We start from the raw sequence: 26,821 nt of genomic DNA, 5'->3' as shown, positions 1-26,821 counted from the left end.
CCAGCAGACTCACAGGTGAAGTGTTGCCTCACCTGGAAGGACTGTTGGGGGCCCTGAATAGTGGTGAGGGGGCAGGTGTGGGGACAGGTGTAGCATTTGCGCTTACAGGGATAAGTGCCGGGTAGGAGTTCTGTGGAGAGGGATGTGTGGACCAGGCAGTCGCGGAGGGAACGATCCCTGCGAAAAGCTGAGAGGGGTAGGGAGGGAAAGATGTGCTTGGTGGTGGGGTCCTGTTGAAGGTGGCGGAAGTTGCACACATTATCATGTGTTGGATCCGGATGCTGGTGGGGTGGTAGGTGAGGACAAGGGGAACCCTGTCTCTGTTGTGGTGACGGGAGGATGGGTTAAGGGCTGAAGTGCAGGTGGTGGAGGAGATGCGGGTGAGGGCATCTTTGATGACGCCAGAGGGGAAACCACGATCCTGAAAGAAAGAGGCCATTTGAGAAGTCCTGGAATGGAAAACTTCATCCTGGGAGCAGATGCGGCGGAGACAGAGGAACTGGGAAGAGGGAATGGCATTTTTGCATTGGGCAGGGTGGGAAGAGGTATAGTCAAGATAGTTATGGGAGTCAGTGGGTTTGTAGAAGATGTCAGTGGATAGTCTGTCTCCGGAGATGGAGACCAAGAGATCAAGAAAGGGGAGAGAAGTGTCCGAGATGGACCAAGTGAATTTGAGGGCTGGGTGAAAGTTAGAAGCAAAGTTGATGAAATTGACGAGCTCAGCATGGGTGCAGGAAGCAGCACCAATGTAGTCTTCGATGTAGCGGAGGAAAGGTTGTGGAGTGGTGCCAGTATAGATTTGGAGACTTCTCAAATGTCCTCTTTCTTTCAGGATCGTGGTTTCCCTTCTGGCGTCATCAAAGATGCCCTCACCCGCACTTCAGCCCTTAACCCATCCTCCCGTCACCACAACAGGGACAGGGTTCCCCTTGTCCTCACCTACCACCCCACCAACCTCCGGATCCAGCATATTATCCTCCGCAACTTCCGCCACCTTCAACAGGACCCCACCACCAAGCACATCTACCCCTCTCAGCTTTTCGCAGGGATCGTTCCCTCCGCGACTGCCTGGTCCACACGTCCCTCCCCACAGAACTCCCACCCGGCACTTATCCCTGTAAGCGCAAATGCTACACCTGTCCCCACACCTGCCCCCTTACCACTATTCAGGGCCCCCAACAGTCCTTCCAGGTGAGGCAACACTTCACCTGTGAGTCTGCTGGAGTTGCCTATTGCATCCGGTGCTCCCGGTGCGGCCTCCTCTACATCGGCGAGACCCGACGCAGATTGGGGGACCGCTTCGTCGAGCACCTACGCTCTGTCCGTCACAATAGACAGGACCTCCCAGTTGCCACCCACTTCAACTCTGCCTCTCATTCCCATCTAGATATGTCCATACATGGCCTCCTCTACTGCCATGATGAGGCCAAACTCAGGTTGGAGGAGCAACACCTCATCTACCGTCTGGGTAGCCTCCAGCCTGGTGGTATGAACATTGAATTCTCCAATTTCCGGTAATTCCCTCCCCCTCCCCCTTCCCCTATCCTAGGTCCCTCTCTGCCTCTCTCCCCTTTCAACTTTCTGCTCCTTTACCTCTACAGTTCGTTCATGCTTATCCCCTCCCCCCTTTATCCTTCCTCTGATTGATTCTCCACCTGGCGCCTCTACCCCTTCCCCCTCCCCTATCTCTATTACTGGGCTTTGGCCCTCTCTTCCCCCCCATTCCTGATGAAAGGTCTCGGCCCGAAACATTGGCTACTCTTTTCTCACGGATGCTGCCTGGCCTGCTGAGTTCTTCCAGGGTTCTGTACGTATTCTTTGATCCACAGCATCTGCAGTTGTATTTAAGTGTTCAGAACTGAAGTTAATGAAAGTGAGTCCACAGCCATGAAGCCAGCAGACAATTTAGGAGCCCGTTAATTGCAGGCCACAGCCTCAGGTCAGTGCAGAGACGATTAAATTTCGCGGAGCAGTAAGCTGAAGCGGCTCATCCCTCACCTCCGGACCCAACTCATTGACCTTTACAATCTGGCCTGGCATTTAAATCGTCCAGACCTTGGGTCATTCCTTCCTCTCAGACCAGGACCCAGGCCTGCCTCTTCAATATGCTCATGGGCCCAGGCCCTGCTGCCTCAATTCAGCCTGTATCCGACCCTTCCAATTCGACTTGGTTCTTAAATCAATTAAACCTCGGGTTTTTCTCACTCTCAGGCCCAGGCTCCGACTCAATTCTACCTCACCTCTACTTGCCTCGCTTTAGTTCAGCCACATTGAATTGCCTCCAAGTCCACTCGAACAATGGCCATATATTGCTCCTTCCCCACTGTCCGACCCAGACTCCGCCACCTTCAAGACTTTAGTTCACATCACAAAAGTGTCAGGTCGTACAGGCAGCTTAAAAGCTCAACTCTGACAAGGAAGTTACAGGCTACTGTTTGCAGTGACCCATCAACCTCCACTTGAAATATACCCAATGGCTTGGCCTCCACAGCCATCTGTGGCAAAATTTCTCTTTCTATGCTGATCAACAAAACTCAGCTAAGCTGGGACAGCACAGGTTAAATGCAGAATAAAACTTCCCATACAGTGTTCCAGCACATGGGGATAAGGTAGTTAGAGGAAAAGCAAAGATCCCGCCACACTATCCCATTGAACATAGCTGGGCAGGGATAGTGCAGGTTCAATACACAAGAAATCTCTTCACACTGCCCCAGCACACAATCCCACAGCAGGGACATACATTAGAGCAAGGGTTCCCAACCTGGGGTTGATGGACCCCTCAGTTAATGATAGGGGTCCATGGCATAAATAGGGTAGGAACCCCTGCAATAAAGTAATCTTTAGACATCACACAGTGCCAGAGTAGAGATTGAGTTGGAAGCAGAGTAAACTCAGGCAAAGCCCTCCCCACCATTGAGTACATTTACATGGAGCACTGTCACAAGAAAGCATTCCCCCACTATCCCCCATCGTCCCCACCATCCAGGCAACACTCTCTTCTCACTACTACCATTGGGCAGGAGGTAGAGGAGCCTTAGGTCTCACCCTACCAAACTCGGGAACAGTTATTACCCTACAACTATCAGGCTCCTGAACCAGCATGGACAACGTCACTCACCAGAACTCTGAACTGATTGTACAGCTTACAGACTCACTTTCAAGGTCTCTTTTCAACTCGTCTTCTCACTGTGGGAGGAGTGCTGCTGCTAAGGGAGGGCCACACTGTAGAAGTGTGGTACTGAGGATGGGTTACTCTGTGAGACAGAGTATATTGCCGGTCCTTCATCATGACTGAGTCAGAGTAACCCTGAGAGCACCTTCACAAGACAGATACAGGTGGTCCAAATCTGCTCCATCATTTATTTTCCCTCTCTACCCCGTTCTCCAGACTTTTCCCTGTAAACTTTGATGCCCTTTCTAATCATGAATCTGTCAACTACTATTTTAAATACACCCAATAATCCGGCCTCTAGAGCTGTTCTTGGCAATAAATTCCACAGATTCACTTCCCTCTGGCTAAACAAATTCCTCCTCGCCTCTGTATCCTGAGGCTGTGCATCTGGTTCTAGACTTTCCCACCACAGGAGACATCCTCTCTACACCCACTCTTTCTACACCTTTCAGTATTCAATGGGACCCTTCAACATTCCAGTCAGTACTGTTCCAGAGCAAAACACTCCTCACACATTAACCCTTTCATTCCCAGGATAATACTCATGAACCTCCTGTGGGACCCTCGCCAGCGCCACCACATTCTTTCTTAACATGCCGATAATATGTAATCAGTAACCAAAAGTGAAGGAGGAATTTAAGATAATCACCATCTCTAGAGAGAAAAGAAAACACTGCAAGGAGGGATGGGATCAAAAGCTGATCAGTTCCCAGTGTTCTAAAAGACCTTCCTGCAGAGATGAAGGGTATATCGTAAGTCTTCTTGTAAAGACAGCTTCGATTCTGAAGAGATCCCAACAATCGGGAAAACTGACATTGTGACGCTGGCAGGGAGAGAGAAACCAAGGAATACAACATCTGTTGTTGAGAAAATGCACAAATCTATTATTGACGACATAGTAATAGGGTAGTTAGATGGAATTAATTTGGGTTTGTGGAATAAAAATAGATTTTGACAAACTTATTAGAGCTCATTTAGGGATATAATGAATGAGTAGACAAATGAGAATCAGGAGATGTAGTACAGGATACTTGGATTTGCAAGGAGTTTGGATGAGGTGAGAGATAAGAGGTTTGGCAAAAGGTAAGACCTCGTGGTGTGCAGTTAATAGGTTAGAATGAATGGAGCAGTAGCTAACTAATAGGAAGCAGAGTTGTGATAAATATTTCATTTTCAGGTCGGTCAGCTGTAACGCGTGAGATGCCGCAGTACCTGGCACTTAACTCAGAATCTGAATCAGGTTTATTATCACTGACATTCATTGTAAAATTTATTGGTTTGCAGCAACAGTACAGTGCAACACACAAATAATTACCATCAATTACACTAAGAAATACAGATTAAATATTATATATACACAAACACACACAGAGTGTATAATTGCATAATTAAATAAATATTGCAAAAATAGAGAGGTAGTGCTCATGGGTTCATTGTCCGCAGAAATGTGATGGCAGAGAAGAAGCTGTTCTTAAAACATTGAGTGCGGGTCTTCAGGCTCCTGTACCTCTGCTCTGATGATAGTAATGAGAAGCAATAACTACTTAGAACAATTGAAAATGGGAGCCTTCAAGTTTGCTCCACCATTTAACATGATCGTGACTGATCACCTATTTTATTCCTGGTTTTTTTTATTTCCCGATCCCCCTGATGCTTCCCTGGTCTAGAGATGTTGCAACCTGGAAGTCAGATGAGGGTAGGACTTTCATAGTGATCAGTAGTACCCTGGGGAGTGTCATAGGGCAGAGGGAATTAGGAGTACAAGTACATATTTCCCCAAGAGCGGTAGCACAGGTAGAAGGCATTTGGCACACCAGCCTTCATTGGACTAACGATAGGAGTTGGGAAATTAAGCTGCAATTGTGCAAAATGTTAGCTAGGCCACATTTGGACTATTGCTGCCACAATGAGGTCACTTTCAGATTGGAGTAGCAAGACTTGATATTCCATCTGGGTAGCCTCCAACTTGACTATGAACATCGATTTCTCTGACCTGGTAATTTCCACCCCCTCTAGCTGCTCTCTTTTTCCATTCCCCGTTCTGGCTCGCCTCTCATTTCTTTTCTCCTCATCTGCCCACCCTTCTCCTTCCCTTTCTCCCATGGCCCATTGTCCTCTCCTACCATATTCCTTCTTCAGCCTTTACCTCTTCAACCTATCACATTCCAGGTTCTTACTTCATCCCCACTCCTCCTCGTCTAGTCTCCCATCAACTCATACACTCCCCCAACCCTCACCTTCTTATTTTGGCTTCCTCCCTCTTACCTTCCAGACCTGATGAAGGGTTTCTGACCAAAACGTTGATGTTAGATGCTGCCTGACTTGCTGAGTTCCTTCAGCATTATGTGTGTTACCCAGTTCATCAGTGTTTGAAATTATTGCATTGATACTGGTTGGCTTGCTATAGGAAAGATGCTATTCGGCTAGGAGTGTGGAGAATACTTACAAGGATGTTGCTGGGACTTGTTGGACTGAATTATGTAGAGTTGCCAATTGAAATGATTGGGGGGGGGGTTACATTAACAATGCTTAGAAGACACAAGACAGCTACATGGACAGGAAAGGCTTAGAGAGATATGGGCCAAATACAGACAAATGGGACTGGCTTAGAAGTGTGGCTTAGTCAGAATGGATCAGTGTGTCAAAGGACCTTCCTCCTTGCTGTATGACTCCCTGATTCAATAAACCTACTTCCTTAAACAGAGTCATCACTTTGGCCTTCACTAATTCAGACGCTGATTTATTTATCACATGTACATCGAAACATACAGTGAAATGTGCCACTTGCGTTAGCAACCAATGCACTCAAGGATGTGCTGGGGCAGCCTGGAAGTGTCACCCCTCATTCCAGTGCCAACTTAGTATGCCCATCACATTCAGCAGAACAACACAGAATGCAACATGACAGAAAACAGCAAGCCACAGGAAGTTCCACAAGCTCACTGCCCTAGGAAAGAAGAAATTCTTCCTTGGGTCTGTCCTCAGTCCCTCTCTTAGATCCCAAGGCTGCGACCCCTAGTTCTGGAGCCCTGAGCCAGGGGCCAAGAGAATCCCAGCATTCAGTTTAATGAGATTTTCTAGGTGTCTTGTTATCACATTCATCACAGATTCCGACACATATCTTACCACTGACTTAGAACTCATGTTGGTTTATTAGGTCTGATCAACCCGAAATGTTAGTTCTATTTACTTTCTCCACAGATGCTTCCTGACTTGCTGAGTATTTCTCATACTTCGATGAATTAAATGAGGGTACTTGAGTGTACTATGGACAGCTTGGCTGATGATACAGAGACTGGCAGGACAACAATTTGTGAAGAGAGTACAAGGATTCTGCTGGGGCTTATAGATAGGGCAAGCATGTAGGAAAAACTTTGTAGATTAAATATGGAGTGTTATTGCAATGTTATGTGACTAATGTGTTCTGGTGTTCAGAGAGAAAAGGGCCATACCCACAAAACGCTGGAGGAACTCAGCAGGTCAGGAAGCATCAGTGGAAGTGAATAAATAAACAGTTGATGTTTTGGGCTGAGACCCTTCAGCAAGACTAAAAAAGGGCAAAGATGCCAAAATAAAAAGGTGCAGGGGTGGGGAAGGAGGATAGCTAGAAGGCCGCAGAAGCTGGGAAGACTAGTGCACATGATGGAGTTGGGTGAGTTTACAACTTACTATTTTATGGATCCCAGCAAGGCCCCTCCATACCAGATGGTGAATTAGAATGCTATCGATGGTACATCTGTAGAAATTTACGAGAGCCTCTGCTGACATACCAAGTCTCCTCAAACTCCTAATGAAAGATAGCTGCTGTTCTGCCTTCTTTGTAATTGTATGAATATGTTGGGCCCAGGATAGATCTTCAGAAGTGTTGACACCCATAAATTTTAAATTGTTTGCCCTTTCCACTGCTGACCCCTCAATGAGGACTGTGTTTCCTTGACTTCCCGGTCCTGAAGTCCACAATAAATTTCATGGTCTTACTGACGTTGAGTACGGGATTGCTTTTGCGTCACCACTCAACCAGCTGATCTATCTCGCTCCTCCATGTCTCATCACTGTTTGAAATTCTGCCAATAATAGTTATGTCATTGGCAAATTTATAGATGGCATTTGAGCTGTACCTAGCCACACAGTTGTGGGTGTAGAAAGAGTAGAGGAGTGGGCTAAGCATGCATCCTTGAGGTGCACCAGTGTTGAATGTCAGCAAGGAGGAGATGCTATTGCCGACCTGCTGGTGAAGAAGTCAGTAGGAGGTACAGAGGCCCAGGTTTGGAGCTTGTTGACAAGCAATGAGGATACGATTGTACTTTACATTGAGCTTTAACTAATAATCAGCCTGATGTCGGTATTACTATTGTGTAATGCCATATTTAAGTTTGCTGACACCATTGTCATTGGCAGAATCAAAGGTGGTGACAAATTAGCATATAAGAGGGAGACTGAAAATCTGGCTTAGGGGTGTCACAACAATAACCTCACACTCAAAGTCAGCAAGACCAAGGATTGATTATTGACCTCAGAAGGAGGAAACTAGAGGCATTGGGGCATCAGAGAAGAGGATCAGCAACTTTAAATTCCTTGGTGATATCAATACAGAGGATATGTCCTGGGTCCAGCACACAAGTGCCACTATGAAGAAAGTATGGCTGCACCTCTATTTTCTTAGAATTTTGCAAATATTTGGAATGTCATCCAAAACGTTGACAAACAAACCTCTATAGATCTGTGGTGGACATTTTGCATCACAGACTTGTAAGGAAACACCAAAGCCTTTGAACGGAAACCCTACAAAAAGTAGTGGATAAGTAGTGGGTAAAGCCCTCCCCACCATTGAGCACATCTACACAAGAGTGCTTTTGCAAGAAAACAGCATCCATCATCCAGGACGCCCACCATCTAAGTCATGCTCTCTTCTCACTGCTGCCATCAGGAAGGTGGCACAGGAGCTTTGGAACTCACAACCGTGTTCAGGAACAATTCTCACCCCTCAACCATCAGGCTCTTGAGCCAGAGCGGATGCTTTACTCACCCATCACTGAATTATTCCCACAACCTTTGCACTCACTTCCAAGGACCCTACAACTCATGTTCTCATGTAATATTTATAGTTTATTTACTTATTATTATTTTTATTACTATTTTCTTTTCTCATTTTGTATTTGCAGTTTGTTGTCCTTTGCACATTTGTTGTTATCTGTAATATTGGGTGTGGTGTTTCATTGCTTTTATTGTGTTTCTTGTATTTACTGTGAATGCCAACAAAAAGGTGAATTACAGGCTGTATACATGGACTTGTATGGATTTAGATTATAAATTTATTTTGAACTTTGTTCAGGTGATCCAAGGTCAAATGGAGATCCAGTGAGACTGAATCCACTGTAGATAGGCAAATTGTAGTGGGTCCAGGTCCCTCTTAAGGAAGGAGTTGATTCTAGCCATAACCAACTTCTTAAAGAATTTAATCACTATAGATGAGAGTGCCGCTGGACAACAGTTACTGAGACAGCTCACCCTGCTCTTTTTGGGCACTGGTATGATTGTACTTTACATTGAAGCAGGAGGGTACTCTTTTGAAGCAGGAGGGTACTTCTGACTGCAGCTGTGAGAGATTCAAAATGTCCTTGAATACTCCTGTGAGTGGTTGGCACAGGTTTGCAGTGCCCTACTAGTTACACCATCAGGACCTGAAGCCTTGTGAGGGTTCACTGTTGGCCTCTGAGACAGAGATCACAGACACACCAAATTCTGCAGGGATTCTCACGGGTGTAGTTTGATTCTCCCTTTCAAAGGCTGCATAAAAGGTATTGAGCTCATCTGGCAGTGAAACATCTCAACCATTTGCTTTGTAGGAAATGCAACCCCTGCCAGAGCTGACATGCATCTGATTAATTCTCTAACCACCATCAAAATTGTTTTACTGCTCTTAAAATAGCCTTCCTTAGGTCATACCTAGACCTTGTAGAGTTCTAGATTACTAGTATTGAATGCCACAGATATAGCCCTCAGCAAATTACGAACCTCCTGGTGTTCATCCACATCTTTTGGTTTGGGTATATATGGTATGTTCTTGAAGACACACACTCATCCACACAGGTCTCAATGAAGTTGGTGACGTCTGTGGTATATTCATTCAGATTCAAAGATGAATCCCTGAATATTGCCCAGTTCGCCAACTCAAAGCAGTCCTATAAGCACTCCTCTGCCCCTCTTGACCATACCTCTCCTCACTGGTGCTGTGGTCATTAGTCTCTGCCCATACAAAGGGAGCAGAAATACAGCCAGATGATCAAACCTTCCAAAGTGTTGAAGTGGGGTGGCATACTGAGAGGTTGAGTGAGCTCCAGTTCTTCTATTTGAGGGTGAAGGAGGATGAGAGGTAACTTGTTAGATACGTACAAGAGGCATAGATTGAGTGGATAGCCAGAGACATTTTCCCCCAGAGCAGAAGTGGCCAATACGAGAGAGCATTATTTTTAGCTGATTGGAAGACGGTATGGGGATGTCAGAGGTAAACTTTTTACCACAGGAATGGTGGGTGTGTGGAATATGTTGCCGGGGCTATGGTAGAGGCAGATCCATTAGATGTTAATGAAACTCTTAGATAAGTACGCAATTGATTAAAAATGGAGGGCTTTGAGGTAGACCAGGGTTGGATTGATTTTAGAGTAGGTTGGCACAACATTGTGGTCCATGGGGCTGTACTGCTTTATGTTTTGACGTTCACTAGAAGGATTCTTGGCTTGGAGACAGCTTATGAGGGGAGGTTAAGCAAATTGGATCCATACTCATATCAAATGACATAAAATCTCACTGAGAAGCAAGACTTATAGGACACTTGACAAGAAGTTTCCTTTCATGGGGGAGGGGTGGGGGTTAGTACTAGAGGTACAGTTTCAGTACAAGACTTCATACATTTAAAATGAATTTTCTTCACCAGTGAGGCCATGCACATTTCTCCACTCCAGAAAACTGTGGAGATTGGATTATTGAATATAGTTCAGACAGAGTGAATGTGCACAGTCTTTTTCCCAGGACTGGGAAATCAAGGACTAGAAGACACAGGTTAAAGGTGAGATAAAGTTAATAGGAACCTGAGGTGGAACTTTTAAATGCCTGCAAGAAACTGTATCTCACAGTAGTATATGGTGACATATATGCACTTTAATAAAAAATTACTTTGACTTTGATCTCTTCCCCCCACCAAGAGTGTGGTCAGTATACAAAATAACAGCCAGAGGAAGTGGTTGAGGCAGGTATGTTAACAACATTTAAAAGGTACTTGAACAGATACATGAATACAAGGTTTAATGGAATAGGGGCCAAATTCCAGCAATGGGATTTGCTTTGATGGGAATGTTGGTTGGCATGGACCAGGTGGATTGAAGGGCCTGTTTCTATGCTGTATGACTATGACTGACAGAGACAGATTAATGAGCTATAGAGAAGTCAAAGGGTATGAGGAATAGGTAGTAAAGTGGGACTGAAGCCAAAATGGATCAATCATGATCTTAGAACAGACTACTAGGGGTAACAAGACAACTCCTGTTCACATTTCTCAATTCTTGCATTTGACACCCACGTTCCATAAGGAAAGTCACTACAAGAGGGAGAGAGAGTACAGAGGAGATTTACTAGAATGTTACCTGGGTTTCAGCACCTAAGTTACAGAGAAAGGTTGAACAAGTTAGGTCTTTATTCTTTGGAGTGTAGGAGGTTGAGGGGGGACTTGATAGAGGTATTTAAAATTATGAGGGGAATAGATAGAGTTGACTTGGATAGGCTTTTTCCATTGAGAGTAGGGGAGATTCAAACAAGGGGACATGAATTGAGAGTTAAGGGGCAAAAGTTTAGGGGTAATACGAGGGGGAACTTCTTTACTCAGAGAGTGGTAGCTGTGTGGAACGAGCTTCCAGTAGAAGTGGTAGAGGCAGATTTGATTTTGTCATTTAAAGTAAAATTGGATAGTTATATGGACAGGAAAGGAATGGGGGGTTATGGGCTGAGTGCAGGTAGGTGGGACTAGGTGAGAGTAAGCGTTCAGCACGGACTAGAAGGGCCGAGATGGCCTGTTTCCATGCTGTAATTGTTATATGTTATATGGTTATAAGAGCCACTCATTCATAATTAATCCTGAGTGATTGGGTGGGGTGGTTAGAAAGAAAATATTTCAGACAGTCAGTGACAAAGCAGAAAAAGCCTCTGATTATTCAATCTAGTCTTCTCCTAACTTCAGGATCTTGTGAATCACAGTGAAGGTATCTCTGAGGAAATCAAAAGTCTGCAGATGCTGGAAATCTGAAAGAAATTCAGTAAGTGTTGGAAATACTCAGCAGGTCAGGAAACATCCATAAAGAGGGAAATTGAGTCGATCACCTTTCATCATGACGAATGAACCAACAAATGCTGCCTTCCTCAGGAAACATCTGCAGAGGGGTGGAGATCTCATAAGGCAAGTCAATAACAAAACTACTCCCCATCCCTTTCAACACTAACACAATAGTCTAACCCAAATTTTGAAATTCTCATATTTTCTCCCTTCCTTTTCCCCTCTCTCTCTCTCTCTCTCTGTTCTCCTGCAATTCCCCCAAAACTCTGGCATTTCTGCACTCAAACTACAATATTTTCATCATTCTCCATTTCAATAACTTCAACCATTGTGGCCATTTCTTCGCCTTCCAGCACCTTGAGTCTGGGATTCCCTCCCCAAACCTCTTCACTCCTCCCCACTCCACTAAGTTGCTCTTTAAACAATCTCCCTACGACCGAGCTTCTGGTCAAGTGCCCTGAGATCTCTTTATTCATCTTGGCATCAACTTTCATTTGATAATTGCTCCCTGGGGCAGTTTGTGATGTTTAGCTACATTAAATGTGCTGTATAAATGGAAATTGTGGTTACAAATAACGGCCTTGCAATTGGGAATGCTGAAGCAGGGATTAAAGAGCCAACAGTCTTCAGCAAAATTGGACCAGGACTTGGCATTGGATAATTCCCACAGAACAGTTCTGATAAGCAGATGGGCCATGTAGCGATCTTCGGTTTTAAAAGAAAAGATTCAGTGCCTTTCTTAAGCAGAAGGCGGCAGTGGCCACTCAGCTCCTCAGACCTGCCCTGACATTCATGATCATGGCTGATCTGCTCAGGCACATCTCTTCTTTGCTGTTGGTACTAATTAGCTCTCAGTTTCAGGATATTCCACAAAGTTATCTAACTCCTCTTCAAATAATGATCCACTCTCCACAGCCCTCCTGAATTCACATACACTGTGAAAACAAGCTCTTACACACCTCCATTTTAAATGAACTTCCCTAATCTTGTAACCACGCCCCTCATTTGAAATACCCCACATCTCAACTTCTACCCTGTCACAACCCCTTGGGATCTTATGTTTCAATAAGGTCACTCGCCATTCATCTAAAATCCACCGAACATAGATCTACTTTCTTTAGGTGCTTGTGATAGGACAACCTTACCGTTCCATGAAGTAGTTTAGAGCATCACTTTTGGATGGCCTCCAATACAAGTATATCCAAAACTATCCACCTGGTGTGGCTGTACCCTGCCCTGTGCCAACGTAACAAATGCTGATATTTCTGAACTCTAACCCTGGTGCAATGTATCATTTGTCTTCCTGACCACTTGACTGCTACATTTTTTGTGATTCCCACACTAGATCATCTGGATCCCTCAGTTCTTTCCTCTTTCTCCATTCAGATAAGTCTGCCTTTAGATTCCTCTTACCAAAATGCATGACCTCACACTTTCCCACATTAAGCTCTATTTCAGGATATTCCAAAACACTCTGCAGCCAAATAAGTATTCTCTCCTGAAGCGTGTTCACTGCTGTGGTGTGGGAAATACGGTTAACAGGATCCCACCAATGGCAATTATCATCAAACCATCTGTTTCAGTGATGTTGAAACATACATAAATATTGGTTACTGGCTGAGGGGTTTTGTGAGTTCACTCATGAAATTAGTATCTCAGCTGAAAGATGAGACTGTACGGTGCTGCTCTGGGAGTACGAGGTCCGGGTTAGGACCTGATATGTGGATTCAAACTTCCAACTTTCTCACTGGAAGGCTAAATAGTTATTTTGAAGTTTATATTTTATTTTGGAACTACATCATGGTACAGTAGTATAACAAATCACTGTTCAAGGCTCCTAAGGAGCAGTGTACAAAATAACCCTTTTATAATATATATAGGGTTGCTCTGATGTTCCCCATTTTATGATTCCTCAGACCAGATATTCCTCTACAATAAGTTCAGATTCATAGACTGATAAATAGCAGGGAGTGAAGTGAGTAATATCAGTTGGTTAATAAAAGGTTTATAAGGCATTTGTCAGACGGCATTTGGAGTATTGTGAAAGTTCTGCATCTCCTATCTAGGAAAAGAAGTGCCGGCATTGGAGAGGGTCCAGAGGAGGATCACAAGAATGGTCTCATGAGTTAAAAGGTTAACATGTGAGGAGTGTTTGATGGCATTGGGCCTGTACTCACAAGAATTTAGAAGAATGAGTGGGAATCTCATTGAGACCATGAACATTGAAAGGTCTAGATAAAGTGGATACGGAGAAGATATTTCCTATAGTGGGGGAGTCTTGGACCAGACAGCACAGTTTCAGAATAAAAGGGCATCCCTTTAGAACAGAGATAAGGACGAATTTCTTCAGCCAAAGGGATGTCAAGTCACTGGGTATATTTAAAGCGGAGGTTGACAGGCACATAATTCATAAGAGTGTTAAAGGTTACAGGGAGAAAGTCAAAGTAAAATTATTATCAAATATATATCACCATATACGACCTTGAGATTCATTTTCATGTAGGGCATTTAAGTTGAAGTTCAAATTCAGTTTTAATGGACATTCAAACATATTCATGTATACAGCTAACCAAAACACTGTTCCTCCAGGGCCAAGGTGCAAAACACATTACATACAGTCACATACAGGGCATATAGCAATGATAGAAGATACAGTCACAAAAATAATATTAGCACAAGTCTCTAAGTGGCATGGCTTGAAGAATAATGGCGTATAGGATATTGTCCTGGAACTATGTTTCTCCAAGAACACAGCAGTTCCTGGTGTGTGCTCATTTACAATAAAGAAATACGTACAATGGAATTTAAGAAAAATTGTAAGTGAACAAAGATAGTTCACTTATCTTTAAGTGATAAGTGACAAAGATCACTTTGACAAACAACCAATATGCAAAAGTATACCAATTGTGCATTTAAGAAAATAAATAATACTGAGAACCCGAGTTGTAAAGTCCTTGAGAGTGAGTCTGTACACTGTGGAATCAGTTCAGAGCTGAGGTGAGTGAAGGCAGGAGATGGAAAATAAATCCGCCATGATGGAATGACAGAGCAGACTCAATGGGCCAGATGCCCTAATTCCGCTCCTGTGCCTTATGGTCCATTCCTAGATAGACTCTCAACCTCTGAGAAAACGCTTTCCAATTGTGACGTCTCTAAAACTGAAAGAAACCTCGTGTTTTCCCAGTTTGGTCCCCATGAACTCTCGTCGGTCAGAGTCCTTGACCTGGGTTGCATTCCTGAAATCAAAGCCAGCGACAATTGATGCTCCATTTTGGCTTCAGCATTCCTAGTCCTCATCTCCACCTGCCTGGAAGCTGCCCACCGATACAGTGAGGCAGCTCCCGATCCACTCTAACTCTAACCCCTGACAAGGAGTCTAGAGAGACCCATCTTACATACCACATAGGATCGATATAGGTCAGGACAGACCCTCAGCAAAAATCACCTCCACACTAGTCCCCCATGCTCCTTTGGGGAAGAATACTTTTTCAAGCTTCTTTTACTTAGAAGGAAAGCAAAAATTTTGATTGAATGAAGTCTTTGCCAGATCCAAGTCATACATAAAACCAGCCTCTGTGTTCACCAGAAATACAACTGGGCCAGCTATGTCTGCTATAAGAGGTCAGAGGCCAGAAACCTGCAGTGACTCGCCACCCAATTCCCCAGGTGTTTCTACCATCTACATAAATCAGGAGTTTGAAAGACTACTCTCCCAATTGCCTGGATTAGTGCAGCTCCCACAGCTCTCAGGAGTTATTGAATCTTACTGTTACTGAGTCAAATCCATCACCAACCAGGGGAAAGCAAACTCTCAGCTCAAGCGTTATACCAGCCACATCGCCCCCTCCCCTCACCATCCCTTTCTGAACACATCAATCACTCTCTCTGTAAATCCCTGGTTCACTCAATCTTCTCAGGCAATTTCTCACCCTCCCCAGACCATAAGAGGATTAACACCTGTCCCTACACCTTCCTTCCTGTCATTTGGGCCTCTTCTAATCACATGCAAATCATCTGGCGTTTTTTTTTAAAAACTTTTTCTGATGCTCCTGATATGGCCTCCGCTGCACTGGTGAAAACAAACAGAGTGACTTCTCTGCCAAGCACCTACACTCTTTCTGCCAGGATCAGTGGCCAGCCATTTTAATTCTCTTCCCCATTCCCTCTCTGCCCTCAGGAAGAGAACAAATGCAAACCAGAGAGACAGAACCCCATATTCTGTCAGTGTAGTCTACAGCCCAGTGGCACAAACATTGAATTCTTCCATCTGTCCCCTCCTGATCTATCCAGTTCCTCCTACGCTCATCCTTACCTCCATGATTGTCTTTTTCTCCTCCTCCACCCACTCCATCTGCCCACAAGCCACACACTGTTCCCCTCTGCCCACCCCTCAGCTGCTCCCCTCAATTCCATACTCCACCTTCCTTTCCTATCAGGCCTTTGTCACCTCCCAGCCTCTGCCATTATTTCCGTCCTTCCTCCTCCATCTGCCTGTCAGCTCTCCTCATGCGGATCCATCTGCCAACTATTAGAACATTGAACACAGGACATTACAGCACTGTACAGGCCCTTCAGCCCTTCCCTCCTACAAATCCCTCCATTTTTCTGTAATCCAAGTAACTAAATAAAAGTCCCCTATATGTCCCTAATATCTCTATCAACATTCCTAACAGGGTGTTCAATAAACTCACCACACATTGTAAAAATCTTTACCTCTGACACTGGCTCCCCCCCTCACCAATCACCTTAAAATTATGCTTCCTGGTATTAGCCATTTCTGCCCTGAAAGTCTCTGACTGTCCACCCGATCTATGCCTCTTATCATCTCTATCAAGTCACCTCTTTCACTCCAAAGAGAACACACCATACGATTTCTTAAGCACGCTATCAACTTGCACACAACCTAGATGGATCTCTGGATCTTTTCATATTTTCATACTGGCTATCTTCCCTCTCTCTTTCAGTTCAGATGAAGGGTTTCAACCTGAAACATTGACTTCCCAATTCCCTCTGTAGCTGCTGCCTGACCCACTGAGTTCCTCCAAAACTTTGTGTGTTGCTTCAGATTCTAGAATCTGCAGTCTCTTGCTTCTCCTCTTCACTGGTACCCCTTCCACCATCCATGGCTGGCAAGCAGTGTCAGCAGTGTGCACTGTCTACAAGCTGTCTGCAGTTCCTCATTAAGGCTACTCTGACAGCCCCTCCCAAACCCATGACACTACAAAACAGGGCAAGAAAAGCAGGTATATGAAAACACCACCACCTGCAGGACCCCACACCATTCAGACTTGGAACAGCATCAGTCCTTTACTGCCTTGGGTCTAAACCAGGACATTCCCTTCCCCAACACAACTGTGGGATTACCCCACCAGCAGGTCTACAGTAGTTCAAGGGGAGAAAGACGAAGAACAATAATGACCTCGTCACTGACACACATATCCCATGAAAGAATTAAAACAGAATGATACACACTGAGGGCTTTCTAATTTCTGTTCAAGGAACATCTCAAAGGGAGACCTCACCAAGAGTTTCTACAGACGGGACATAATTTGAAAAGCCTACATGCACCAGCCCCGGGCAGGCAGCACACTCAGACTGGGCCACCCACACACTGTTAGAACTTCAGGCCTGCAACTGGCTATTGGGAGGCGACAGGACAGGTGCTGTACAGAGTGGACAGTGGGGTGGAGATGTGCTCCAGGTCACATGTAGGGTGGTAGGCCCCTGGGATCTCTGGTGCTAGGCCTGTTGCAGACAGGCCTGAATGGACTGAGAAGCCTGGAGCCTCACAGGGACCTGTCTCCTAAACAAGCTTTGGGGATGAGTGAAGCAGGGAGACTTCCAGCTGTAGCTGGCGGCCCAGCACACACAGTTTGTCCAGCTGGCTATCTGACCAACTGAGGTAGCTTGCCTATCTACCAAAAATAAAATAAAACAAGTTTTCTTCAAGGACCAAATTGCCTGCTAAGTGATACACCAGCTGAAACCAAGGGACTTTGCAGGGGCAGGTATGAATCCATAAAGAACAGAGCTAATGCAGATTAAAAATACCTTCTCAAAAAAAATGATATAATCACATCGATCAGATGGTGAGTCCAAGATTTGCAAGAGAGGATTTCACTCACCTTACAGCCAAACATGAGAGACAGAGTCTTGTTGGTACACACCACCTTGCACTGACACAGTACAGGGGAGAAACAGGCCAGCTCTTTAATTGGCGGTGACATTATACGGAGCCCCATCCAAAAGAAAATAAAATAAGTGTTATCCCAGAGCTTGGGGCTGACGGAAAGACAGAACCTGGGGCTGCCGTACAATGCTCAGTGTGTCCTCTCTGTAAATATAGCTTTCATCTCATTTCCTTTTGTCTGTCCAGCCAGCTGTACCTCCCTCTCTCCTGAAATCACTGTTTCCTCTCTCTCTCGTTCGCTCAGTATTCCATCACTGTGTCCTCTCTCTTTCTCTCTCTCGTTCGCTCAGTTACACACCATGCCTGCAAGTCCAGGGAATTCCTAGCCAATCAGCTTTCTGAGTTAAAGGAGGATTTACCAAACGGCAGAATGGATGAGGGGGAGGAGGAGGAGGAGGTGGGGGAGGCGGGGAACTGGAGGGAGGGGGCAGTGCTCGCTGACGACGTGGAAGCAGAGCTCTGCTCTCACCACCTTCAGCAGCTGGGGAACAGCATCGGGTAACACAGCAGTGGATTCAACTATATCGACTGTGATTAATAGAGAATCTGTCAGTGCAGGGAGATAAGCCACGGAATCTCTACCGTCCATCAGTCTAATCAGACTGCCCACCATCCGCTGTGTTCCCTCTGCATTTCCCCGCCCTCAGCACAGTCTGAGGCCCCGTGCCAGCACAGAGCTGCACCTCATTGGTCGTCGATTGCTGCTTCCCCTCAGGACCAGGGCTGGTGGAGATAGTACTGACGATGAATACAACAATACAGGCCCTTCGGCCCAAAATGTTGTGCCAACCATTTTACCTACTCCAAGATCAATCTAACTCTTCCCTCACATGAAGCCCTCAATTTTTCGATTATCCAAGTGCCTATCTCAGAAACTCTTAAATGCCCCTAATGTATCTACCTCCACCACATTCCACGCACCCACCAGGTCAGGCAGCTTCTCTGGCAAGGAATAAACAGTTGACGTTTCTGGCCGAGAGCTTTCATCAGGACGTTCATAAAGGACAATACACACAAAGGGTCTTTGCTTGAAACTATGAGTATTTATTTCTCTCCATAGATGCTGCCTGACCTGCTGACTTCCTCCAGCATTCTGTGTGTGATACTCTTGATTTCCAGCATCTGCAGAATCTCGTGTTTACTGTTTGTACAAAAAAATAAACTACGGTACCTCTGACAACTCCCCCCGATACTTTCCTCCAAAAAAAAGTAAAAGTTTGCCCCTCCTATTAGCCATTTCACCATGGGAGAAAGTCTTTGGCTAGCAACTTTCCCTTTGCCTCTTATACACCTCTGTCAAGTCATTCAATTTCCTCCTCTCTAGAGAGGAAAGCCTCAACTTGCTCAACCTTTCCTCATAAGACACGCTCCAATCCAGGGAACGTCCTGATAAAATTTCTCTACACTCTCTCTCAAGCTTCCACATCCTGATCCCATCTTCCCAGCAACCTCAGAGCAAGGATATGAGGCACACATTCACACCCTTCCCAAGCATTGCCAGCAAGGCTGGCAGTCACAGCCCCCCCCCCCCCCCAAGGAGGTAGCTGTGAGCTGCCTCTTATAGCCAAAAGGCCGAGGGCTGCCTCCTCTAACCACTGCAATCCTGAGGAAGGTGCTCTTGGGAGGACTTTCCAGGACTTAGAACCACTGGTGATGAAGGAATGACGGGTACACTTCTAGGTTATGTTTGTGTGTGACTGGGAGGGGAGCTTGCATGTGATGGTGAAAGGTGCCCGAGGGAGGGGTCACGGGTTTTGGAGGTGTGCAGGTAAGAACCAGGTATTTTATTGCAGTGCTAATCGTGCTTCACCAGTGTAATGGAATGTATTCCATCACTTCACACACTGGAATTTGAAGCAAGACTCTCCTGGAGGAACTCAGCAGGTTGAGCAGCATCTTTCGGGGGTGGGGGGTGATGAATTGTCAGCGTTTTGGGTGAAGACCTACAGCCTAAACTCCAGTATCAGGACATGCCCTTTTCTCACAACTACCATCAGGGAGGAGGTAGAGGAGATTGAAATCCCACAGTCAACATTTTAAGATCAGCTTCAGATTTCTGAACGGTCCATTAACCTTTTTTTAATTTATTTTATATATTCTAATTGTAATTATTTACAATTTATAAATAATAAATCTTTAGCATATTTTATGTATTGCACTGTACTGCTGCCACAAAACAACAAATTTCATGACATATGTGAATGAAAATAAATCTCATTTGGATTTGACACTTCCTTATCTACCACACATCTGATTTTGCCTTATACATGGTGGGAAGGGGTTTTTGAGTGTCACGAGGCAAGTCACTCCCTGCAGAATCCCGAGCCTCTGATGTGACTTCGTCATAGCCAGTTCCGTTAAGTACTTGCTCAATGGTGACCTCCAGAATACTGATTCTGGGGGCTCAGTAATACCAAGTGATGCCAGGGATAGGCGTCTGTGGGAATGGTTGCTGCCAGCTACCTGCATGCTGTGAAGGGCAACTTGATGCTCATCAATTCCATTTTGTGTGTGCACAGGAAAAGACTGCCTCATTTTCTCAAGCAAAATTAGTTCCATATTACTCGGAACTCAAACTGTTCCCCAAACCCATTCTTCAGAACCCAGTAACCCAGGAATTGTTGGGCTGAACACTGACTATTGACCAGTCACTCACTATTGAAAAAATGAAACATCACTTCTGGCAGCATGTGTGTAACTCACAGTTAACTCCGCAATTCACAGTGGGCAGGAGGGTAAGGTTGTACTCACACATCAACTCCAACAGTACGGTATTCCCTCAGTACAGCCCCTCCCACAGTGTGACTCTCCCTCAGTACCGCCCCTCCCACAGTGTGACTCTCCCTCAGTACCACCCCTCCTGCAGTGTGACTCTCCCTCAGTACAGCCCCTCCCACAGTGTGACTCTTTCTCAGTACCGCCCCTCCCACAGTGTGACTCTCCCTCAGTACCACTCCTCCCACAGTGACTCTCCCTCAGTACAGCCCCTCCCACAGTGTGACTCTCCCTCAGTACCGCCCCTCCCACAGTGTTGCTCTCCCTCAATACCACCACTCCCACAGTACAACCCTCCCTCAGTACAGCCCCTTCCACAGAGTGACTCTCGCTCAACACCACTCCTCCCACAGTGACTCTCCCTCAGTACCACCCCTCCCACAGTGTGACCCTCCCTCAGTACCACCCCACCCACAGTGTGACCCACCCTCAGTACCACCCCTCCCTCAGTACCACCCCACCCACAGTGTGACCCTCCCTCAGTACCACCCCTCCCACAGTGTGACTCTCCCTCAATACTGCCCTTCCTATAGTGCAGTGCTCCATAACGACTATCCTCCTCATTTCGGTGACTGATAATACAATCCTTTCTTTGGTGCCTACTTTGGTTTGGCACCAGTATAAATGGAGTTGAACAGAATACCTTCAGATATTTAAGCAGGATTGGTACTTTTATTGTGGAATAAAGTGGCCACTCAGCCCAACAGGTTTGAGTCAGCACTCTAGAGAATTTTCTGAACAGAACTCCCTCCCCACATACTGGCATATATCCTCCAATTCTGTCTGGAAGCCCCTGTCGAATCCACTCCCATCACTCTTCCAAGTAGCGTGTTCCTGATCACAACATCTCACTGTGGCGCACCAGCCCCTCCTCTCCCTTCTGGTTCTTCTGCCCACTCGCTTTACTCCATGTCCTCTGGGCATCTATCATCCAGCCCCAGGATCAATTTTCCCTTTTTTTCCCAAAAAACTTGCTTGAACATCCCTCTGTTCCTCACTCTCTTAGTTACATGCAAACACTCTGGAACCTTTCATAGCCAAGAGAAGTTCCAAGGGCACCACTGAAATCCAGGTGAATTCAGACGAACCATGGCATTGTTGTTCTGGTGCAACAGTCACTAGCTGAAGTGGTATCTTGCATTACAGGCACAAAGTCCTGCACATGAAACTTGGAACCAGTGGGGTAAGTCTACAGCTAAACTATTAATGTGATGAGCAGCCACTGTCTCAAACTGTGAGTCCCAAGACCATTCAGCCCCTTGTGTCTGCTGTGACCTTGGGCAAGATCACCTGTAGTGCTACACCACGGAAGCAGACCTTCAGCCTATCTAGTCTGTGCCGAATTGTTATTCTGCCTAGTCCTATTGATCAACACCTGGATCATTGTCTTCCATAGCCCTCCCAACCACATTCCTATCTAAACTTCTCTTAAATGTTGAAATCTAGCCTGAGCCTACCAGTTCTGCTGGCAGCTCTTTCCACATCTCACCACCCTCTGAGTGAAGAAGCTCCTCCTCAGATTCCCCTGAAACATTTCACCTTCACCCTTAACCTGGGACCTCTAGTTCTAGTCTCGCCCAACCTCAGCTGAAAAAGCCTGTTTGCATTTCAAAGTCAAAGTAAGTTTATTATGTAAGTACATTTATGTCACAATAACCTACCTTGTGATTCATTTTCTTGCAGGCATTTATAGGAAAATAAAGAAACACAACAGTTTATAAAAACTATACATAAACTAAGAAAGTCAAAAAAGCAATGTGCAAAAGACAAATAATGATTTTAAAAAATAATATTGAGAATATGAGTTGTAGAGTCCTTGAAAGTGTGTCTGTAAGGCTGTGGAATGAGTTCAGAGTTAAGGTGAGTAAAGTTACCCACGGTGATTCAGAACCCTGCTGGTTGTAGGGTAATAACTATCCCTGAACCTGGTGGTGTGGGATCTAAGATTTCTGTACCTCCTACCCAATGGTAGTAGTGAGAAAGAGAGCGTGGCCTGGACAGCAGGGTCCTTAATTACGGATGCACATTTCTTGTGGCAATGCTCCTTGTAAATGTGCTCAATGATGCATTTACCTCTCATAATTTTGAATACTTCTATCAAATTTCCTCTCATCCTCCTATGCTCCAGAAAAAAAGTCAACCTTTCCCTACAACACAGGTCCTCGTGACCCATTAACATCCTTGAAATTGTCCTGCACCAACCCTATATCTCATAATGTTCAGAAAGATCTGCCCATCCTTCCACCTGAACCACACTGGCAGAACCCACCTGTACTTCTGCCAAGGCCAACCTGAATAAAACATTATTTCAGCAAGCTCAGCAGCACTGGGGTGCATGAGAGCCTAAATGTGCACCAGAGGAGGGAACTTCAGAGTAGGTTCTAGAAGAAGGAACATCTTGAAGGTGCAGAGAGAGAGAGCTGGAGATGTTTCAAAAGGGAACTCAGGAGCCGAGGGCAAGGCCAGCAGTGGGAATCAGCAATGAGGCCAGAGGAGGTGACAGAGCCTGCATCCCACAGTAACCTGGGTGCTGTTACAACATGGACGAGACCTCACAGAGAGCTGGACAACATCTGGTTGAAAAGAAGAGTAGCCAAAGTGTGATTCCAATCACACAATTCAGAGTGCAGCCTATAAATAGTCCACGCAAGGCTCTCATTGCTATTTTTGAGCTCATGCAGTGGGAAGCTTTTAACCCTTTAGGCACTGAGTTCCTCCTCTCCCGCCAATGTGAGATGAGTTTGCATTCTGGGTCAGTAAAGGGGGACAGTTTGGGAGCAGGGTTGAGTAGCGAGTGGGACAGAGCAGATCTCTCCAAGATCAGGAACTCACCCATTCCCTGATTGGTGAATGAAGGCTCTCCCCCCCCACCCAATTGAGAGAGAAATGAGCATCCCAAAAGAAGCTGAATAGGGCATGGAGAATGAGCCACAGCAGAATGCAGGATGGTGCAGGAAACACTACAAACCTCCAGGGCCAGTGGTGAACTGAGAAGTAATGGAGACATAGAAACCCAGTTGGGAGATGGACCCTTTCATCCACAGTAGACAGTCATGGGGTGACAAAGAAAAGAGCAGGAGCACCTATTAAACACAAGAGATTCTGGTGATGGTGGAAATCCAGAACAAAATAAAATAATGTGCTGGAGAAACTCGGGAGGTCAGGTCTCATTTATGTTGATGAATAAACAGTCAATGTTTCTGCCCATGACCTTCATCAGCCCAAAGCATTGTCTGTTTATTCCTCTCCATTGGTGCTTCCTGAGCTGCTGAGTTCCTCAAGTATTGTGTGTTTGTGGCTTCCGTTAAGGCTTGAATCTAGCTGCAGGTGACTGGCAGCCAACCATGGATGCGTTTCTGACGAACTTCAACACGAGAAGTCCCATAGCTTTTCTGTGAACTTAAAATTCTACTCTGCCAACAATTTACATCAAGTTCAGTGGGACCTTCAGTCTGTGTCTGACTCCCTGCCTTGGGAGTGTTTAATGGAACAAAATTGAGCAGTCTTTACTCTTTACCTACTGCGCTCTTCCTGCCCAGGGCAGCATGGTGGTATAGTGGTTAGCACAATACTCTACAGTACCAGCTGAAAGATCAGGGTTCAATCCCCATCCCTGTCTGTAAGGAATTTGTACATTCTTCCTGTGACCATGTGTGTTTCCTATAGGTGCTCTGGTTTCCTCTCACATTCCAAAGACAACGTGTTAACAAATTTCACAAAACATGCCGGTGGTAACAAACTTGATTCTGATTCTGTTAGACTCATGAACATGCTACGTTGATGCTAGAAGCATGGCAGTAGTTGTGGTCTGCCCAGCTCAATTTTGGCTGATTTGATTTGATTTGATGCAATCAATGCATTAAATTAAATATTTTGATGCACATAAGACAAATAAATTTCATCTTTAAGCAACAAAGTGCAAAGTGCTGGAGGAACTCAGCAGGTCAGGCAGCATCTATGGAGAGGAATGAACAGCTGACATTTTGGAACAAGACCCTAATGGGATGATGTTGAGGAAGCTTCACATTCAGATCCCTGCACTGGTAATATGTGAATGGACTGCACAGAGTAAGTTTCTTCCCTGTCTCTACCCTGTACGATCCCTGCTCTGGTAGTGTGTGGTGAGACAGTGTAGTTGGAGCATTGCCCTGTATCTGATCTGTACGATCCCTGCTCTGGTAGTGTGTGGTGAGACAGTGTAGTTGGAGCATTGCCCTGTATCTGATCTGTATGATCCCTGCTTTGGTAGTGTGTGGTGGGACAGTGTATAGGAAGCATTGCTCTGTATCTGACCTATACTATTGCTGCCACATGGGTATATCCCTAAACCAACAGAAGTGCCCAGATGTAGATAAATGTGAATGGTATAATCCTGCCACTTCAGTCTTCCTGTTACTCTTCAGCTGTGGGACCTTCTCTACAATACTTGGCTCATTAGAAGGCTTGGAGCCTGGGGCTCCAATACAATGAGGTTAATTAATCTAATTCAGGAAGAATCTGCATGTACTCACATCTGTCTCATTCTGTGCTACTTTCCAATTCCTGCAGTATGGAGCCGCCATCTTCAGCTCAGCATAGTGCGAGAGGGACACACAAAATCCTGGAGGACCTCAGTAGATCAGGTGACATCTATGGAAGAGACGTATTGGGCCAAGGCCCTTCATCAGGACTACGAGGGGGTTTGATGCACTCTGGTGCTCAGATTGGAGAGAAATAAGCTCTCTCACCTGTCAACCAGAGGCTGCCATTGCTGAGGTTCAGTTGTCAGGGATGGATCTGACTGAGAGGTTTAAAGGTTCTCCTGTCACTGCTCATCACGCCTTCTGTCCCTGAATCCCAAGCCTTCCCACTTCATGGACAGAGAGGCAGAATTCTTCCCTTCTGCGGGTTGTTTAGATAGAGGGCCCAGATGTTAGAATGGGCTGCAGGGGCCAAATGGCCACCTCCTGTTCACATTTTCTCACATTAAGGAGACAGATACTTAGTGAGGAAACAGGTAGAGTGATATTGGCCTAATGCAGGCAAATGGGATCAGTGTCGAGGGGAATCAATCAGCATGGATGAGTTGGGCCAAAGGGCTCACTTCTATGTGGTATGTTTTGACATTTCGGGCGGAGATTCTTCCGGTTTTAATGAAGGGACTCAGTCCAAAACGTTGACTGTTTATTCCCCTCCATAGATGTTGCCTGACCTGCTAAGTTGGGTGTGTTGCTGTGGAGGATTTCCAGCATCCGCAGAATCTCATGTGTTTCTATGAATATGATGATGACTGGTCACTCCTGTCGCTCAGTCCCACCACTTTTGTTCGGGTTGGGCTCAACTTCAAAAACAAATCATCAGTGACTGTTTCCAAAGGTACAGCCCCAGAGGATACAGTTTTCGAGAGCTCTTCATCAGTGCATGCTGGGAATGTGGGATGACAGATCACTGTGAATATGCCATCCACACTCAGCATTTCCCCTGGATACGTCCGACCTGAACTGGTCCTATTACTGCTTGCGTGCTCACCAACAGGTGCAGAGGTATCGCTGTCACAGATGCTGCAGACTCTCAGCAAAAACACCACAGTGCCTCAAATAAACATTTCCATCCAACTAAAACTGAAATTTTCAGTTGCCTGAGGATTTATCATTTCCTACAAAGCCATTTTCCATCATTGACAAGAAACTGGTTGATGCAGGTACAAAAGCAACCTTGAATTTTATTTATTTGCTTGTTTGTTTATTGAGATACAGCACGGAATTTGCCTTTTGAGCCACATCACCCAGCAAACCCCCGATTTAATCCCAGCCTAATCACGGGACAGTTTACAATGACCAATTAACCTACTATCCGGTACATCTTTGGACTATGAAAGGAAACTGAAGCACCCAAAGGACTTCACATTTATCTACATCTGGGCACTTCTGTTGGTTTAGGGATATACTCCTGTGGCAGCAATAGTATACGTCAGATACAGAGCAAAGCTCCCACTACACTGTCCCACGCAGTCATGGGGAGAACGTACAAACTCCTTACAGGCACTGGCGGGAATTGAACCCGGGTCGCTGGTAATGAGTTGTGCCACCCTTTCAAAGCCAGTTGCATAGGTATATGGATTGGAAAGATTTAGAAGGTTATGTGCCAAATGCTGACCAATGGTATGGTTAGCATTACAGTGTCACATTCCAAAGGCGTACAGCTTACTTGGTTAATTGGTCACATGGGTGTAATTAGGTGGCATAAGCTCATTGGGGCAGGAAGGTCTGTTACCATGCTGTTTCTCTAAATAACATGGGACTACCTTGGAAGAGGGATATTGGCTGGCATGGAGCAGTTGGGCCGAAAAGCCTGTTTCCATGCTGTATGACTACAATTCTAA

General features: G+C 45.5%; 1 protein-coding gene across 7 annotated transcripts in view; it reads right to left on the bottom strand.

The window, feature by feature from the left end:
- LOC140729370 (disks large homolog 4) overlaps window positions 1-26,821 on the bottom strand; it is a 731,896-nt gene that overhangs the window by 528,396 nt on the left and 176,679 nt on the right. Inside the window, exon 1 of one of the 7 annotated variants that reach the window (XM_073049037.1) lies at window positions 17,621-17,987. The exons of 5 other annotated variants lie outside the window; for them this stretch is intronic. In XM_073049037.1, coding sequence (XP_072905138.1) covers window positions 17,621-17,737 — 117 coding nt within the window. In that variant the 5' untranslated portion in view covers window positions 17,738-17,987. Of the gene's footprint in view, window positions 1-17,620; window positions 17,988-26,821 lie in introns of those variants that run through there. One more of the 7 variants, XM_073049038.1, reaches the window with a different exon arrangement.

Source organism: Hemitrygon akajei, chromosome 6 (genome assembly GCF_048418815.1).
Source record: "Hemitrygon akajei chromosome 6, sHemAka1.3, whole genome shotgun sequence".
Taxonomy (NCBI): domain Eukaryota; kingdom Metazoa; phylum Chordata; class Chondrichthyes; order Myliobatiformes; family Dasyatidae; genus Hemitrygon; species Hemitrygon akajei.
Note: the sequence above shows the minus strand (reverse complement) of the source record. Positions and strands in the feature narration are given on the sequence as shown.